At 59.5% G+C, this 18,733-nt stretch overlaps 1 protein-coding gene across 5 annotated transcripts in view; it reads left to right on the top strand.

Annotated features, from left to right (window-relative positions):
* CASZ1 (castor zinc finger 1) overlaps window positions 1-15,909 on the top strand; it is a 153,053-nt gene extending 137,144 nt beyond the window's left edge. For 4 of the 5 annotated variants that reach the window (XM_086344419.1, XM_086344417.1, XM_086344418.1 and 1 more), the window contains 12 exons: window positions 159-1,006; window positions 3,329-3,464; window positions 3,702-3,765; window positions 5,081-5,235; window positions 5,379-5,501; window positions 6,351-6,689; window positions 8,197-8,395; window positions 9,224-9,395; window positions 11,524-11,675; window positions 11,817-11,958; window positions 12,550-12,849; window positions 14,643-15,909. In XM_086344419.1, the coding sequence (XP_086200545.1) occupies window positions 159-1,006; window positions 3,329-3,464; window positions 3,702-3,765; window positions 5,081-5,235; window positions 5,379-5,501; window positions 6,351-6,689; window positions 8,197-8,395; window positions 9,224-9,395; window positions 11,524-11,675; window positions 11,817-11,958; window positions 12,550-12,849; window positions 14,643-15,763 (3,751 nt within the window). In that variant the 3' untranslated portion in view covers window positions 15,764-15,909. The remainder of the gene's footprint in view (window positions 1-158; window positions 1,007-3,328; window positions 3,465-3,701; window positions 3,766-5,080; window positions 5,236-5,378; window positions 5,502-6,350; window positions 6,690-8,196; window positions 8,396-9,223; window positions 9,396-11,523; window positions 11,676-11,816; window positions 11,959-12,549; window positions 12,850-14,642) is intronic. The other variant, XM_086344422.1, reaches the window with a different exon arrangement.
* The last annotated feature ends 2,824 nt before the right edge of the window (window positions 15,910-18,733 follow it).

Genomic DNA, 18,733 nt, shown 5'->3' with positions numbered 1-18,733 from the left:
GAGCCAAGGGCTGCTCAGAGGCCCCGCCTGAGCGTCCAGCCTGGTCTTCCACCCCGAGGCCCATCCCTCCCGGGGCCACCGTGGGAGCAGGGCAGGGAGTCCTCCTGACCTCGCGAGGCCCCATGACAGCCTCCCTATGTGCCCTCCCTTACCCCCAGGCGCCCCGGCTGCACGTTCACCTTCAAGAACAAGTGTGACATCGAGAAGCACAAAAGCTACCACATCAAGGACGACGCCTACGCCAAGGACGGCTTCAAGAAGTTCTACAAGTACGAGGAGTGCAAGTACGAGGGCTGCGTGTACAGCAAGGCCACCAACCACTTCCACTGCATCCGCGCCGGCTGCGGCTTCACCTTCACCTCCACCAGCCAGATGACCTCGCACAAGCGCAAGCACGAGCGCAGGCACATACGCACCTCCGGCTCCGGCGTGCTGGGGCTGCCACCCTCGCTGCTGGGCGCCAAGGACACGGAGCACGAGGAGTCCAGCAACGACGACCTGGTCGACTTCTCGGCCCTGAGCAGCAAGAACTCCAGCCTGAGCGCCTCCCCCACTAGCCAGCAGTCCTCCGCCTCCCTGGCCACGGCCACTGCCGCCTCCGAGGCCGTGCCCAGCGCCACCAAGCCTCCCAACAGCAAGATCTCGGGGCTGCTGGCCCAGGGCCTGCCCAGCTCCATCCCCCTGGCGCTGGCCCTCTCCAACTCTGGCCTGGCCAGCGCCGCACCCTACTTCCCCATCCTTCCTGGCCGGGGCAGTGCCTCCCTGCCGGTGGGTGCCCCCGGCCTCATGGGTGCCATGTCGTCCGGGACAGCAGGCTCAGCAACCCCTGACACGCCCGCCCTGGCAGCCTCGGGAGCTGGTGACTCGGTGGCGGCGGGGGCTGCCTCAGTCCCCGTGCCCCCTGCCTCCATCATGGAGAGGATCTCAGCCAGCAAAGGCCTCATCTCGCCCATGATGGCCAGGCTGGCCGCGGCCGCCCTCAAGCCCTCTGCCCCCTTTGACCCAGGTGAGCAGGCTGGGCCCTGCCTGGGAAGCCCACTCCTCTCCAACCCCAGGAGCTCACTGACCCCCGCGCAGAGCAGAGTAGGGGTGTTTGGCAAGGGGGCCTTTCTATCCCTGGCCCCAAGTCCCCTGCACCCCTCTTTCCTGGTCTCTGCCTCCATCCTCTTTATTTCCTGTTTGGGGCCCCTTTCTCTGACCTGCCCATCCCAGGCAACTCCTGTTTCTGTCTTTTCATCTGTGAAGTAGGGGCAGTAATCCCGGCCTCACAGGGTACCTGTGCATCCCCAGGGCCTCTGCAAGCTCCCCCTACCCTGCCATGTCACAAGTCCAGCCCCAGTGGGAGCCGTCCCTGAGCCCCAGGCTTCCCTGGGACCTCCTCCAGATGATGGGAGGGGACACGACTTCAGCCCAGGGCTAGGGTGGCCACACTGCAGGGATGCTCAGGGGATTCAGGCCTGGACAGCCCCTTGAGACCAAGGATGCCTTGCCCAGGCTCTCGCTCTCCATCAGCACTGTAACAGTCGCACGTTCTGTGATAGTGGAGGTGTTCCATTCTGCACTGTTCAATATGGTAGCCCCTTGTCACGTGGCTGTTGAGTGCTTGAAATTGGCTAGTGGGACCAAGACCTGGATTGGGGTTTCTTTCAGTTGAGCCACATCCGGTCAGTGGCTGCTGTGTTGGAGTTGCCAGGATCATGTCTCTGTCTTTCATCTGGCCCATCATAGAAAGTGATTCCCCTTTCTCTCAAATTTTCTGCTCCTTAAAAAATTGTTCTACTTTTTTTCCCTCTGAATTTTTTTTTTTTGGCTTTTTTGTTTCCCTTGCTCCTCTTTATCTGTTTCCCCCCATCCAGGTAATAAGCATTAGTAAGATCTTTAAGAAGAGTTCTGCTTTTGTCTGGGACCGGGCTCACTTCATTCATCCATTCATCAACCACTTTTGCTCACTGAGGGCAGCTTGTTGCAGAGCCAGGAGCCAGGCTGGGGGCTGGGGACATGGCGGGGAAGACAACAAAGTCCTTGCCTTGTAGAGCTGATGGAATAGTGGGGGGATATACTGATCCCAAATACACCCCCTGGGAGGTGGCCAAGTTGGCCCTCAGTAGTCTGGCTCCTGAGAATGTCTCGAGACTCACCAAGACTGAGAGTCCCTGTGGTCCCCCCGAGCTTGAGCTGGCTGGAGGGTCAGAGCCCTGTTTCCCTGGGGACCCTGCGCTAGTGGCTTTGGGCAGCTCCTGGAATGTGGACTCTGAGTTCTGAAAACTAGAGCGTCTTCCCACTGGGATACTCCTGTCAGCCGACACCCACCTTCTACTCCACGTGTCGGGAGGGTCAGGCCAGACTGCCCAGGGCCGTGAACCTCTGGTCAGGTGCCTGCAGGCTGGGGCCACACAGGGCTTGGTGGCCAGGCTGTCAAGTACTTTCTTTTCTTAAGAAAAAGCTCCTTCCCCGAAAAGAAAGGTCAAGTGAAGGGGAGGGGGCCATTTTCCTTTATTTTTTAATAAAATGACACTTGCTGTCTGTGAAGCAGCTCTCTGTCAGCTGCAGCGCCTTGGGGCAGATTAATATTTCAGTCACTGGGGATTGTGGGGAAAGGCTCCGTGGACATGTTCCTGTCAGCAACTTCTTTGGCCCTGTTCTGCTTGGCCTCCTGAGTCTTCTGCCCACCCAGCTCCAGCCTTTGCACCCATGCCCACACCCCGCCCGCTCCCCCCACCCACCCCATCCAGCCCTGCCTGGCAAGGGTGGGCCTCATATCCCTGCCCTGGACAGCTTGACGGGCGAGGTCACATAGTTTGAACCGCTCTGATTGGCTGTCAGCTTCCATAGCCCTGACACAGCAGATGCCCCTCCTGGGCATGCTCAGTGGAAGGCAGGGCCGTCGCCCCGGCAACAGTGGGGACGGGACCCGCGGAGGGGGCGCAGCTCCCAGTCTAGATCTGCCACTTTCCCTCAGCATTAACAGAGTCTTTAATAAAAGCCTAAGCGGCAGCCCCACAAATTGACTGTGACAGTCGGTGGAGAAAATGAAGGGCCCCCACCCCCGTCACAGCCCCCTCCCCAGCCTACCGCCCTTCTCCTCCAGGAGGCCCTGAGCCAGGACAACTTTGACATAATTTTGCAATAATTATCACTTGAAGAATTGCCACACAGGGGGAAGCGTCACAAGCGATCTTGTCAGTGGGGAGAACCACTGACCAGCAGTCAAGGCTCCCCGAGGGCCTCAGCCCACCCGGCCCGCCGTCTTCCCCTTGGGGGGTTCCGGTTGGTGCCCCTATGAAGCCCTCGGTCCCTCTAACACCGTCTTCCCTCCCCTCCCCTGTAGGAAACGGGCAGCAGGCCACCCCTGCCAGGTTCCCCCCAGCCCCGGTGAAGCAGGAGCCCGGTGAGAGTGCTGGCGCCCCAGGTCCCCACGAGGCCTCCCAGGACCGCAGTTTAGACCTGACTCTGAAGGAGCCCAGGTGAGGGGAGGCCCAGGCCTCCCAGCTCTGCCCCCTGCAGGAGGCTCTGGGGACAGCACCCTCAGAGCCAGACCCCTTGGGGCCAGGGGCCCATCTCTCCTGACCAGGGGTCACCCACCTGCCCTGGGAAATGTAGCTGGGCGGGGCCAGTGCCCCATGGGCCGACTGGGAGGGGTGACTCTCCGGGCTCGGTCCCACGAACGTCTGAGCTAAAGCCCCTTGGTTTGTGTGTTCCAGTAATGAATCAAATGGCCACGCAGTCCCGGCAAATTCATCTCTTTTATCCTCGCTTATGAATAAGGTAAGAACCATCCATCACACGCCTCCCATTCCCCCACCCAGAGAAATTAAAGCTATGCTGGGGGGTGGGGGGGATGTGTTTGTTTTTTAATGTTTTGCCTCTAATAAGATGAGTTTGTACCATTTAAATTTTGAGGCCATTTTTCATCGGATATAATTTCAGAGCCACTGCTTACAAATTAATTTAATGAACTGGCTGAAGAAATATATTCCAGCCTCTGACACCCTTTTTTTTTCCCTTCAGATGGAGGGTTCCTAAAGCTTTTCCAGAGCCCTCTAACTTCTTTTGCTCTTAGTTATTAATTTTATTTATTTTATATATTTTTTGTTTGTTTAAAAAGGTGGGGGGGGATTAAAGTGGGAGCAAAGCATCAATTTCCACTTTTCGGGTTGAATAATGGTCTTGGACGCCTTCTGCAGAGGTCGCTCCAGAATATTTATTTTAAATAATGCAGGGTCTTTGTAAATTATACATCATCTCAAATATATTTTCCCCCCTTCACATGATAAATTTGACTACGGCAAGATTAATTTGGTTACTGTACACAAGTGACTGCCGAGGAGGGAGCTAGGTCTGGGCCGGACCTCACTGGGTGGGAGTCCCACTGGGCCCTTGGGCTCCTGTTGGCCTTGGCTCCAGGGCGCCCATGCCTTCCACCTTTCCCCCTCCCCTGGTTGCTCTCTTGCCCCCTTTTTCCATCCTGGGGTCACTGCTCCCTGCACCCCCTTGTTCCTTCCTGTCGGAGCCCTGCACCCCGCCTGTGTGGGTCGAGCTTTTCCACGGGCTCCCCGCCCCCCTCCGCTCCCAGCGGCAGTCTGCCTGTCTTGCTCTCACCCCGTGAGCCTCCCTCCCTCCTTCTCGGCTCCTCCTTTGTGTGCCTTCTCTTGTTCTCAAGGAATTCGTGGGGGTTCCCCCGCATCCCTCCTCCTCCTGCACTTCTTTTGAAAACCTGGCAGGAAAATAACCAGGGAGCCGCGAAGTCTGGGGAAAGCTGGGCTGGAGTGTGTGCCCTGAGTCTCGGCCACAGATTGAGTGATGGCTCCTAGCAGCACGGGGTTTGTGTGGCGGAGCCCTGGCAGCTCTGTGGGGCTGAGGAGGCACAGCAGGCTGCCTGCGGCGGCATCCATTCATTGTGGGCTCCTGTGCAGCCAAAGCTGCGTGGGGTCGGGCCTCCTCTCCTCCCAGCTGCCAGCACCGTGATGCTCTGGTCAGTTTGGAGAGATCCAAGCAGCCTAGAGCTGCTGCTGGTCCCAGGGCAGTCGGGCCAAGTGTCCTGAGGTCCCCAGCCTGAAGCTTGGGCCTGTCCTCCTGGCAGATGTCTCAGGGCAGCCCCAACCTCGGCAGCCTGTTGAACGTCAAGACGGACACAGAGGGAGGCCCCGCTGGGGAGTCCCCCCCATTCCTGGGCAAGGCTGTGAAGGCGATGGTTCAGGAGAAGCTGTCAGAGCCCTGGAAGGTGTACCTTCGCAGGTGAGGGGCTCTGGGTGAGCAAGGGAGAGGGGAGGGCCAAGCCCACCGGTCCCGGGGGCCAGGGGCCAGGGGCCAGCCCCACCACCCACCCTGGCCTGCCTAGAGCCCCGGGGTCTCCTCTAAGCGGCTGGCTCCTCTGCCAGGTTTGGCACCAAGGACTTCTGCAACGCTCAGTGTGACTTCCTCCACAAGGCCCACTTCCACTGCGTGGTGGAGGAGTGCGGCGCGCTTTTCAGCACCCTGGACGGGGCCATCAAGCACGCCAAGTGAGTGGGGGTCGGGGACCCGTGTAAACCAAGCCCTGTTCATCCCAGCCTGGCTCAGGGCTCGGGGCTGCACAGGCCTCTAACCGCCTTCCAAGCAGGACCCCTGAGACCTCAGAAGCTGAGCTGGCTTCTCAGGCGGTGCTGCCTGGCCAAAGGCAGACTTTCCCATCTTCCCACTAGGTCAGCCCCCAATGAGACCCCCTCAGCCCACCCAGGCCCCACCTGGAGCAGGAGCCCCTTCCGCCCCCAGACCCACCCCCATGTAGCCCTCAGCCCTCCTGCAGACCCAACTCTGACCGCAGCAGGGACGCCAGGTGAAGGCCCTTTCCAAGCCACAATACTGCATTTGTAGATTCTCTTTGACCTAAAAATAAAAGAAATTAATTTGTAAAGTTCATTGAGCTGAAAAGCAGCAAGCCCAACCGTCTGCTGTAATTGAACCCAGAACTTGTAAACATTTAAAACAGATCTTCACTGCTCTTTAAGCCGCAGGTCAGGCTCTTCTCAGTGCTTAGGCAGCTCCAGCTCTTGGCCTGAGACCCATCTTTAAATCTCAGAGCAGGTTCTTAAAGGGTGGGTTTCCTGAGCCGGGACTTGCTGTGTCCCTAGTAGGGAGGAGCTAGGGACAGTGCATCTAGAAGGTCACCAGGAGGTGTCATTAGGACAGAACCAGGAGCCCAAGAGCTGTTTGCTTTCAGTCCTTCCCTCCTGGCGGCACCTGGCACTGAAGACAAGGTGGGGCACCGGCCCCCTAGGCTTGAGATGGGATTGCCCTCAGGCAGGCAGGCAGGTGCATGGGGAAGGGCGCTCTCCACCCCCACCTGAGACACCCTCTTCTGCCTCTCACAGCTTCCACTTCCGGACGGAGGGAGGAGCAGTAAAAGGAAACCCAGAGGCTGCCTTCCCGGCCTCAGCTGCTGAGACCAAACCCTCCTTGGCCCCCGCGTCCCCTCCAGTGCCACCCGTCACCACAGCCACGGCTTCCTCTCTCGAGGGGCCCACTCCCAGCCTGGCCGCCGTGCCCTCCACCCCCACCCTGCTCGCCTGGAAGCAGCTGGCTTCCACCATACCCCAGATGCCTCAGATTCCAGCATCAGTGCCTCACCTGCCCACTTCGCCCTTGGCAACGACTTCTCTAGAGAACGCCAAGCCCCAGGTCAAACCCGGATTCCTCCAGTTCCAGGAGAAGTGAGTCCCTCGATGAACCGGGAGTCCTGTGTCCCCCGGGTGTCTTGGGAGTAGGTGCTAGCCAGGGCCACTGAGGAGGCACTGTTCCTCGTCTTGCAGGAGCCCCGGCTGTCCCCAGCCTCTCTGGGACCCGGTCACCGGGTCATGTCCTTCTAGCCAAAGCTGCTGCTGCTGCTGCTCAGACCTCACTGCCTGTTCCTGGAGCAAGCGGCCGGGGTGGGGGGTGATGGTGGAGGTAGTGGCCACGGTTCTGGAGAGACCGGTGGCAATGCTGTGAGGACCAGCCAGGGTGGGCTGGGAGGGGTGGGCCTCACCCAGCAAGGAGGGCTACGTCTCCCTCTGGGCCTCCCTGTTGGTCTCTGTGGTTCCCGCCCATAACTGAATCTCTGCAGGGCAAGCCAAGTCACAGGGGGCAGGGGCAAAGGGGCTAGACCCTCCTCTGGGCTCCCGCCCGCCTGCACAATAGCCTGAGCTCTCAGGGGGTGGAAGGGACCTTCCTCAATGGATGGGGTGGCTCCTTGCGGCGAGAACGGTGACTCTGTATCATGATGCGTGTGGCTTCCTGTTCTCAATAAAAGTAATAAATTGGATGTGAACACACACCGCCTGAGTGGCAGCTGTCCTCCCTGTCTGAGCACCTGGGGCTGGGCCCACGGCACGGAAGGGCACCTGCCCTCCGCTCTGACCCTTCCCCACCTTCCCTTCCTCTGTTCACCTCCCAGCCCTCTTAGCATCCTGGCCTTGGTCAGAGTTTCCACCCAGGCCCGATGTGAATGTAGAGGGCAGCCGTGTTGTCAGCCAGGCCAGGAAGGGTAGAAGCCAGAGCACAGTACCCTCCACTACTGCCAGAAGCCTGGGAAGCAGGGGTCTGGGGCGGGGGGCTGCCACTCAGGACAGGCAGGGCAGGGCTCACGGGGCACCCCGCCCCACCACTGAGCTGGCTTGCGTTCTCTGCGTGGGTGGGCAGCCCCGAGCTCCAAGCTGACCCTGGAACCAGGACCTGACACCAGGCACAGGTTCCCACTGGCTGAGGCCCCGCGGTAGCAAAGCGTCCTGGTAGGGCTGCCCACCCATCTGCATGCTGTCAGTCAGCCACAGCCAGGGCAGCGCCCGCGCCACGTCAGCCAGGCTTGCGCTGGCATCCCGCCAGGCTGGCAGCACCATCTCTCATTTTCATATCCAAGAAATGATTGCAGCCATCCTTATCTATAAGCCTGAGGTGTGGCCGTGGAAACTACGTGTCCCAGCATGCAGTGCTCTGGGCAGCCTGCATACCGCAATCCCTCATGCTCCAGCAGAGCTCCAAAAAGAGGGCAAGGTTGCATGCTGGGATTTGTAGTCTCCTCTGGCCAAATGGCCCTGTTGAGCAGGAGGGCAGTCCTGGGGCCATTCCTCTTGAGGGCACCACGGGAGACTGGGGAGAAGAACCCCAGCGTGAGCCAGTGTCAGGACATCGGCGGGGAGGGCACTGGGAATGCCAATGACCTGGGCCGTGGTTTCATTCCAGCGATCCTTGCCTCGCAACGGACTGCAAGTATGCCAACAAGTTCCACTTCCACTGTCTCTTTGGGAACTGCAAGTACGTCTGCAAAACCTCTGGCAAGGCCGAGTCCCACTGCCTGGACCACATCAACCCCAACAACAACCTGGTGAACGTGCGAGACCAGTTTGCTTACTACTCCCTGCAGTGCCTCTGTCCCAACCAGGTCAGCAAGGTGGACGGGCAGGGTGGGGCCTGGGGCGGGAGCAGGGAGGCACAGGGCCATGGATCAGCTCCTCCTGGCAGAGACTCTGTTTCTCACACCCTTTTTAATTGGCTTCCTCCAGACTCTGGAAAGGACACTGTCTGCCCCAGGTCCCTGGAGACCCCTGGGCAGCAGTTCAGCTTGGTGCTCATTTGGTGAGGTCTGTCATTTTATCCTAACCCTCAGTGATGACTCTATGATGAACAGCCACTGGGCACTTGGCATCATTCTGCCCATCCTGGAATGGCTACGCTCCTTTTCTCTAGAGGCCTGGAATTTTAAAACATTGGACAGATATTGAACTGTCTGCGCTCCAGACAGGAAGGGCAGATCAGATTCATTATAAAGGCCTACCTCCAAGATTTGTAGGGGCCACCTGACAGTGCCTTGAGGAGGAGTCTGAACCTAGATCCGGACAAAGAGGTGTACCAGGGTAGATGAGTGATGTCTGCCTGGGTCTGGGCACGCAGAGAAGAGTGCTGGGATAGATTAATGATGTCTGCCCAGGTCTGGGCACACAGAGAAGAGTGCTGGGATAGATTAGTGATGTCTGCTCTGGGTGTGGGTTTAGAGAGATTGGTATGACACCAGATAGGATGCCTTAGTCAAATGACAGAAGGGACTTATGGCTTTTTAAAACGTGAATGATCTTTACACAGTTGTGTTTGCTGATACTAAATGCGGAAGGACACACAAATGCAAAGGGCCAGCCATAGCCCAGAGGCCTGGGGCAGGTGGGGCTTATGGCCATTGCCTGCCTGGTCCTGACTTTCCTGTCCCTCCCTGCAGCACTGCGAGTTCCGGATGCGTGGGCACTACCACTGTCTCCGAACCGGCTGCTACTTTGTGACCAACATCACCACCAAGCTGCCGTGGCACATAAAGAAGCATGAGAAAGCCGAGCGGCGGGCAGCCAATGGGTTCAAGTACTTCACCAAGCGCGAGGAGTGCGGCAGGCTAGGTACCGCAGGCCAGGGCTGGGGGCAGGAAACTGCCGCGGTGGGCAGGGCTGTGGCTCTGGCCCCAGAGGCCCGGGTGCCACTTCTTGTTACCACACATCAGGCTCCATGGGTTTTTTTTTAAAATGTCACAGACCAGGCATTGTCAAACTGGGAAAACAGTCAAAACCCCAAAAGCCTGGAAAGAGGGGTGAGGGTGACCCAGAACACTCCAGTCACCCCCAGGGCAATGGCCTGGAGCCTCATCTCTGGTCTCCAGACTTGGTTTCTTTTCTTTTTCAAGAGGGCCTTGCAGGTAAGTTTTAAAAATTCCTGACATTCTCTGCCCTGGGATGTCTTTCCATGGTTTTAACTATTAGGTTTTTATCCATAATGGGCTGTATGATGTTCATTTGTTCATTCACTCACTCAGCAGACATTTTATTTTTTTTATTATTATTTTTTTTTATTTGACTGTGCTGGGTCTTCTTGCTGTGCAAGGTCTTTCTCTAGTTGCAGCGAGCAAGGGACCACCCTCATTATGGCACATGGGCTTGGCAATGCGCTTGTTTTGTTGCAGAACACAGGCTCTAGGTGTTCAGCCTCAGTAGTTGCGGCTCTCAGGCTTATTTGCTCTGTGGCACGTGGGATCTTAGTCTCCTGACCAGAGGTTGAAACCCATTCCCTGCATTGGCAGGTGGATTCATAACCACTGGACCATCAGGGAAGTCTCTCAACAGAGGTTTATTGAAGAGCAGCCATGGGCCAGGCTCTTTGCTGTTGCAAGAGGTGCAGGGGGTGGGGGGTAGACGTGGCAGCTGAGGTCTTTTTTGTCTACTGTGACTGGCACCAGGCTTGGTGCTGGGGATCTGGTGGGACAAGCAGGTACTTGGTCAGTTCAGGCCAGGGCATTTGTAACCTGGGGTGACCTGGAAGGAGGTGGCCACGGGGCAAGAAGTGACCTTGAGCTCAGGGACAGGTGCTTCAGAGTTAACTTCACTGCTGAGAGCTGGGCTGTTGGCCAGGAAGCTGCCCCCAACCCCAGAACAAGGCCTCCCTGAGGAGCTCGCTGGCCCCAGCCCCAGGATGCTGTGGGGAGCGGGCTCCATGCAGAGTCCACACTCTTGCCTCAGGATGGAGCCACGTGTCACGTGCAGACATGGGGCAGTAATCTGCCCAGGAGGAGACCGGACACTGGAAAGCAGGTGGGAGCCAGGCAGGCTGGGTGCGGACACCTGTGCCCAGGTGACTCAGGTGGCCACGGCCACAGGGTCCAGTGGGTACAGATGGGGGCTACTGCCTGCAGCCAGCGGGCCATTACCTAGGGGAAGGCTGAGAGATTCAAAGTCAACTGCCAGAAATGAAAGGAAACAAACCTTTCCTTCAGGTATTCATTCAAAAATAATTCAGAGCCTGAGAGAGGGCTGGTTATCACAGCAACAGATATCAACACTTGGTGACCCATGCTGGTCCTGGGTTCGGCTTACAGGTGTCGGGGATTCTGTAGTTGCCGTTATTGACTCAGTTGGGGTGTTTTGGGTGGTAGCTGGAGCCAAAACAAAGCTGGGGGATGATATAAGACACCTGGCCAGCTCAGGTGCCATGGCAACGGGCAGGCCTTCACCTGCCCTCTGCTGATACCATTTCAGTCTGGCCGCTGTGTTTGTCAGCCCAGAACAAAACCCAGGTGGGTGGGGGCAGGGCAGAGGGCTAGCCGGCCTGCAGCCATCTCTACAAGGTCAAGGGGGTGGGGGGCAGCACCTGGGGTCCCCAAAGGAGAGCTGGGGACAGATGGCATGCTGGGAGGCAGCTGATCAAGTGGACAGGTCACTAGGGTCCCCTGCCCTGGAGCCCATGGACCTCTCAATGTGCGGCACAGGGGAGGGGGCCAGCCTGCCATCGTCCCGCAAGTCCATGCTAGACTGGCGGGGAGACCCAGGCTCTGGACATCCAGGTGGCCGAGGACTTTCTGGGAGTGGGGGGTGGGAGGTTCCTCAGGGGAGCGCCATCACGGGCAAGTGCCCTTTCCCCATACGCCATCTTCCTAGCATGTGTGCCCGTGCCCAGAACAGTGCCCGCCATGCAGCGGGTACCATGAGTGCCAGCTGGCCCGCAGGGAAAGCTCACAGCCGAGTGGGGCTGTGTCCACAGGCTGCAAGTACAACCAGGTGAACAGCCACTTCCACTGCATCCGGGAGGGCTGCCAGTTCTCCTTCCTCCTCAAGCACCAGATGACCTCCCATGCCCGGAAGCACATGCGGAGGATGCTGGGGAAGAACTTCGATCGCGCACCCTCCTCCCAGGTGAGCCGCCCCTCCCCCGCCTGGGGGCCAGAGGGCATCATCCGTGTCCCACTCTGGCAGCCGCCGGAAATGACCACATGCTCCTTGTGGGCAGCACCGCCTCCAGCCCAGCTTGCTCAGGGGCCCCCTGCTTCTTTTCAGGGCCCCCCAAGCCTGATGGACACCGAGACAGACGAGTACATGGATTATACTGGCTGCAGCCCAGGCGCCATGTCCTCCGAGTCCTCCACCATGGACCGAAGCTGCTCCAGCACCCCTGTGGGCAACGAGAGCACCGCGGCAGGTGAGCAGGCGGCCAGGACAGGGCCGCGAGGGTCTGGGAGGCGCCCGGCCTGGGACGGGCCCTCCTCCTGCCAGGTCTGGCTCAGGACTGGAGCATCATGGCCAAGTGGCCTCAAAGGAGGACAGGCCAGTGTGTGGCCGGGCCGGCTGGTCTGTGGGACATGAGTCCCCACCTTCTGCTGTCCTGCCCACCTCCCCCGTACTCTGCCCTCGGCTTCCATTTCCAGGAGAGGACCCGGGTTTGAGCTAAGAGCTATAGCCAGAGGGGCAGGTGGGCCCCACCCAGCCCTGGCCCCTCCTCTGGCCTCTCTGCCATGGTCCCAAGCACAGTTCCTGGGCCCCAGAGTGGGGTCCTCCCCATGGGCCCTCCCCAGCCCACCATGACACCCCCATGCACTGCCACGCCCTCCTAGTCTCTCTCCTCTGCCACCCCCTCCCCTCTCTTCTTCGTGGCATCTGTCTGCTCATCTGTCCACGTATTTTCATATCATACTTGCTTCTGCCATTGGGTTTCTCATTTTGGTTCTTTTGTTTGTTTGTTCTTTGTTTTGGTTTTCTTTTTTTTTTTTCTGCTTTTCTCCACCCTCTCCAGGCTGCCCGGCTCCTCCTCCTCCTCCTCTTCCTCTTCCTGCTGCTGCCGGTGACGAGGCTGCCCGCGGGGCTCTGCAGCCCCCACTGACCCCATCCTTCTCTCCGGCCGTGCTCCGGGCGCCCCTCCCCTCCCTCCCATGCCTCTTTTCTCCACCCTGTCTCTCATACTCTCTGCTCAGTGCCACTCTCGGAGCCACCCGGGGCCTGGCCCACCCCATCAGCAGCCCGCCCAGCTTCCCGCCTGTCACTGCCACTCCATCTCCAGTAAAAAGTGACGCCCCCCTAGTTCAGGATGCCGCAGGTAACTCACACACACCTTCTCCACCACTGTCTTATCACCCTGGCCGAGCCCCAAGGCCATGGTCCAGGATCTGGCCCTCGTCTGTGGCCTGCCAGGCCAAGGACAGGGCCATCCTGCTCTCCTCACAGCCTAGCCCCACCTCTCCCCAACCCCGCCCGAGACCAGACAGCCCGGCCCCTGTCCCGAGGACACCTTCTCTTGGTTCCTGCTCGGCAGGCCAGAACATCACCACCAGGGCTCCCTGGGGCTCACCCCATCTCAGCTACTGGCCAGAACCCTGAGATGGCCGTGCCCACCCCACTCCCCCCCAACCCTGCAGCAAAGCAGAGCCTGTCTCCCGCGCTCTGGGGCATTCACCCAGGACCCAGGACGAGGGAGGGACAGAGATGTTCTTGGAAAGCTCCTGATGTCTGGGACCCACCCAGGTTTGGAGGGTCCTGACACCAGGCTGAACCCCCATCCCTGGAGCCACACAGGATGAGGCCTGAGCCCCGGGCAGTGCTTCATAGCAGAGGTGACTCCCAGCCTCACCCTGTACCTACTGCCCGGCAGGCACGGGGCCTGCCCGCCCCTGCCCTTCGCCGCACCACCCCAGCTCTGCCTCTTCCGTTTGTTCTTCCCCGGGGGCTGACAAAGAGCGCGGCAGAGGGCTCCCCCTCATGGAGTTAAGCCCCTGTTCTGTTGCTGGCATAACCAGTGATTTCAAATCCAAAGCAGCTACTCCTCACCCACCTGGATCCCCAGGCCCCAGACCCTCCCTTGCCTCATGCTGGGTACCCCAGTCCATCACAGTCCTTGTTTCTCTCCACCTGCTGAGGGGCTGGGATGGGGGAGGATTGGGTCTATTCCCAAGATGGGTGGTACTGAAGCCTAGTGCCTGGGGTGGGTGTTCTAGACAGGTTCAGAGAGGGCTGGGTGGGTCAACGCGTTGGGGGAGCTTGGACGGTGCCTACCCTGCCCACTGCGGGGGGGCCAGGCCTGGGGTGTGGAGCAGGGAGTGACTGGGACAGCCACCCTTTCCCCAGCTACCTGTGCAGAAAGTGGTCTCGGAGGCATGACCGAACAGTGCAGTTGTGGGTGGCAACGGGGCATCCTGAGCCCAGCGAGGCAGTTGGGACCAGGTGGGAGAGCACAAGTGTGGCCCATCTGCCGGCCAAGCCTGTGCTCCAGTCCTGGCTGCTCAGCATACCTGCCCTCTCCCAGCCCAAGACATTAAAAACCTTCTGGTACCAAGGAGAAGGTTGCACACGAGGCAGGGAGTGACTGCTGCAAACAGTTCCAAGGCACTCGGCATCCCTGTGGCAAACAGGCTGGTCCCAGGCGCAGACAGGCGGGCAGCCCGGGAAACTGGTTAGCAGGAGGGAGAAGGAGCCGGCCTGTCCCTCATTAGAGGCAGGCACATGATGGCGTCTGGCCCCGGTCCAACTTGGGTAATTACACTGCCGACCTAGATTCCCCCTTCAGCTTCAATTAGCGCCAGGACGTGTCCTCACTTCCCAACTTCCCACCCAAACGGGCCAGGAAGCAGCCACCACATCCCCCAGAGCTGCATGCTCTGCCACCCACGAGGGTGGACGCCTGTGCGATCAGCCTGCAGACAGGGATGACTAAGGGGGAAGCCTGGGGCTCCCCCGGCTATCCTGGGGGGCGGGTCACGGGAGAGGCCCGGGAGCCACGGGGAACCGAGGGGTTGTCATCGAGTGCAGCCCCCTGGCCAGCGAGCCAGGATCAGGGGCCACGAGTGAGTGTGATCCTGGGAATGGTGCCCGCGCTGATCAAGCCCCCCTCCCCAGGGAACACCATCTCCATGCCGACAGCCTCGGGGGCCAAAAAGCGCTTCTGGATCATTGAGGACATGTCTCCATTTGGCAAGCGGCGCAAGACTGCTTCCTCACGCAAGATGCTGGACGAGGGCATGATGCTCGAGGGCTTCAGGCGCTTCGACCTCTACGAGGACTGCAAGGACGCGGCCTGCCAGTTCTCGCTCAAGGTCACCCACTACCACTGCACGCGCGAGAACTGCGGCTACAAGTTCTGCGGGCGCACGCACATGTACAAGCACGCGCAGCACCACGACCGCGTGGACAACCTGGTGCTGGACGACTTCAAGCGCTTCAAGGCCTCACTCAGCTGCCATTTCGCCGACTGCCCCTTCTCAGGGAGCAGCACGCACTTCCACTGCCTGCGCTGCCGCTTTCGCTGCACCGACAGCACCAAGGTCACGGCGCACCGCAAGCACCATGGCAAGCAGGACGTGATCAGCGCGGCGGGCTTCTGCCAGTTCAGCTCGAGCGCCGACTGCGCCGTGCCCGACTGCAAGTACAAGCTCAAGTGCTCGCACTTCCACTGCACCTACCCCGGCTGCCGCCACACGGTCGTGGGCATGTCGCAGATGGACTCGCACAAGCGCAAGCACGAGAAGCAGGAGCGCGGCGAGCCGCCCGCCGCCTCCCCCGGCCCCGAGGGCCTCGCGCCCGGCCCCGGCGCCGCCGCCGTCGCCGGCCTGGACGGCGCGCCCCCGCCCGGCGCCGAGCCCGCCGCCGCCACCCTGCTCTTCTTGCCCGGCCCGGCGCTGGGGCCGAGCGACGACCCCGGCCCGCCCGACGCCCCCGGGCCCCGCGTCGGTCCCGCCGCGCCCGGCCCAGCGGCCGGCGAGTCGTCGCAGGAGGACGACGAGGAGGAGCTGGAGCTGAACGAGGAGGCGGACGATGACGACGACGAGGAGGAGGAGGACGACGACGAGGACGACGACGAGGACGACGACGAGGACGACGAGGACCTGCGCACCGACTCGGAGGAGTCGCTGCCCGAGGCGCCGGCTGTGGCGGCGGGGCCGGGGTCGCGGAGCCCGGAGCTGGCGGCCCTCGGCGCCCCCGCGCCCCCCGGGCCCGCGCCCGCCGCCGCCTCCCCGTAGCCGCCCGGCGGGTGGCGCGTCGGGGGGGGCCGGGCGCGCGCGGCGCCCTCGGGATCTTGCCGCTTTATTCTATTGTTATTATTATTATTAATTTTGTAAGAAACGGTATTTATCTGTAAAGCTTCCCTTGTCCAGAGCTAGGTGTCGGCCGCGTCCCGGCGTCGGGAGGCGCTCCGGCCCGGGTGGGCCCGTGCGCCCCGCCGGTGCTTCCGGACCCCGAGTCCGTCTCAGGACAGAGGCGGGGGGCGGGGGGGGGGCCTTCCTCTGGTGCTTCGGGGCCGTCCCCGCGCCCGCCCGCCCTCGCGGCAGCTCGGCGGCCGGCAGGACAGAAGCTGCCCGGGCGGGACCCTCCTCCGCCGCGGTCCGGGGATCTTCTTCAGGGAAACAGAAGGTGCTCTTGTCCGGGGTGGGACAGGGGCCCCGCAGGGTGAGGCGGGCGCTGACCCTGCCGCCCCCCACCCCCAACCCCACGCCGCGCCGCTGGGATTCCTCATTGCTCAGGGCTGGGACGGGCGCCAGGGGTCACCGTGACCCCCGCCCCATACCCCCGGAGGCGGGCGGGCACCTGTAGCATCTGCAGGGCCTCCCATTCGTGCAGCTAAGACCCTCCCTCCTGGCCCCGGGGGAGGGCGGGGCAGGAGGCGGCCGGCGGGTGACACTACAGGGACCGCGGAGGGAACCTCCTGGAACTGGCCAAGCTGAGGGCTCCGGGACACTCGGCCCCTAGCGCGGGGCCTGGCCGGGTGTCAGCCCCGAGGGCTGGGGCCTGGGAAGGGGGCACCTCGGCCTACCCGCTGCCTGCCAGCCGGTGCTGGGATGCTGGGCCCTCAGGGGGTCTCCGCCACCCAGGTGGTAAAAACAGGAAGGATGCGACTGTTTGGGGCTTTAATAGTCAACATGGAAAAAAATTCGAGGAAGTTGTACAGTATTTTTCCTGTAAAGGTTTATTATTCTACACAGAACAAAATAAAAACAGCAGGCGGGCGCCCAGAGCACAGACCGCCTCCGGACCAGCCCTGAGGTTGGAGACCCGAGTGCAATTGCTCACGTGGGGTTTTGTTTAGCGTTTAGTTAGAGGCCTTAACCAGGTTGAGGCTGTCTGTCTTTACACTAGCACTGATGGGAGCTGCGTGATTCCAACTTTTAACTTGAATTTTGTAGAGACAAGAAAAAAGGACTATTACTGTTGATAGAAGTTTGTAGTTAATTTAACATTTGAGTTTTTCTCTATTGGTTATGCGTGTGGCTTTATAGGGCTTTTTTTTTTTTTTCCAGTTTGTTTTATTATTTTGTTTGGGATACTTCTTTGCTGGTTCAACCCACCCAGATTTGGTTCCCTTTGCAAAATACACCCCTGTCCCCCATCACCGCCCCCTTCAACGATGAGGTCACCTACCCCAGAGCTGGCCCCCACCTGCCAGGCACACACCCAGCCGATGGCTCTGATGGCGACAGGGACTGAGGGCACGCTGCCCAAGGCCTCTCCTGTTCACCTTCTCTCCAGGTCAGGCCGCGTGCCCCATCTTAGTTGGACCCTGTGACATGGCCACAGGGAGAGCTCTAGGTCCAGCCTTGGGGAGGGGCTGTCACCATAGCCTCCTACCCCTGGGTCTCCAGGGGAAGCCTGACCCAGCTGTTGGAGGCGGACAGGGCAGTCGTTTCCTTTTTTTTTTTTTTTCCTTTTCTTCCCAATTTTTTTTTTTGTCCTCCTGGCTGCCCACAGCCAGAAAGCCAGGACCATCTGAACTGGAGAGAACGCGGGAGGGACTGGTGAGACGGATGTACCTGATTCAACAGGAAACAAGTGGTTTTCTAGAACAGCCCCTACCAGAGCCTCCTGAATTCTGTGGGCACCATGTGCTGCTGCTGAGCATTCGCCCAGACTTTGTGCCCGACCACAGAACCGTGGAGTCTGTGGAAGGAGTTTTGTAAAGGAAAATAAAATTTTTTTCAATGTAGCAAAATCAAAAAAAAAAAAGAAAAAGAAGATGCCGACAGTGCGAAGTCTAGCCTTTTGTAACCTTCATATTGCACACTAGGACTATAAGCCATTGCTAGCTCATTTTGAATTTTAATGTGTAATTTTTGTTTTATTTTCTTTCTGTGGGGAAAACAATGCTTGATCCACCAATGCTCTTTTTAATGTTTTATAACTATGTATGTGTATATATATAAATATAAAATAATATGTATGCACATATGTGTGTATATATCTATATGTATATACATATATAGATATATAGAGATATATAGAGAGGTTTTGAGACGAAAATGCAGAACGTGAAAACCGAACTGAACAGCGTGTGCTCTGATTACTTGAATCTGGTCTCCTCGGCACCTGGTTATTAAGAACTGAATATTTTTCCACTTGAATTTAGTGCTATTAGAAATTTAATATATGTGTTTTATTTATTTGATTTTTTTTTTGCATGACTGATGCAAGGTTTGACATTTTCACTCAATAAAAACTGGAAAAAAAAATCTATCAAGTTATCTTTTATTTTTGAAATCAGCCCCAAGCGGCTGGCAGTGACCCAGCTGTGCAGCGCGGCACAGCCTCCATGGAGGCCCGGGCTCCCTGTGCCAAGGGAGGGGAGGAGGGTGTCTGTCACCCTTCAACTCTGGGAGGGAAGAGGGCAGCCTAGTTTCACCTCTGGGATGGGGCCAAGTGCTCCCAGGTGGCTGGGAACAGACAGTGGGGGACTTGGGCCCAGCCCTGCCCGAAGGCCCCATGGAGGCTCAGAAGCTACGTGGCCTAGACGCCTTAGGCCTCCAGCATGGCTCCAGGGGCTCCCAGGCCCCCACCCTGGCCAGCCCTCTCCCCAAGCAGCCAGGGCTACTGGGCAGGCGCTTGGCAGGGTCCTCCCTCTGCCTCCTCCCTCGGCTCCTTCCTCCTTCCTGCAGGGACCTGCCCGGGCTGGGAACAGCGCGTACCCGGATCTGATCCGGATGCTGGCTCGGCTCCTGCCA

The sequence above is a fragment of the Bos grunniens genome, chromosome 16, assembly GCF_055505025.1.
Source record: "Bos grunniens cultivar Pamir isolate PY7600 chromosome 16, Bosgru_T2T1.0, whole genome shotgun sequence".
Classification (NCBI taxonomy): domain Eukaryota; kingdom Metazoa; phylum Chordata; class Mammalia; order Artiodactyla; family Bovidae; genus Bos; species Bos grunniens.
This window is presented reverse-complemented; position numbering and strand designations above follow the sequence as displayed.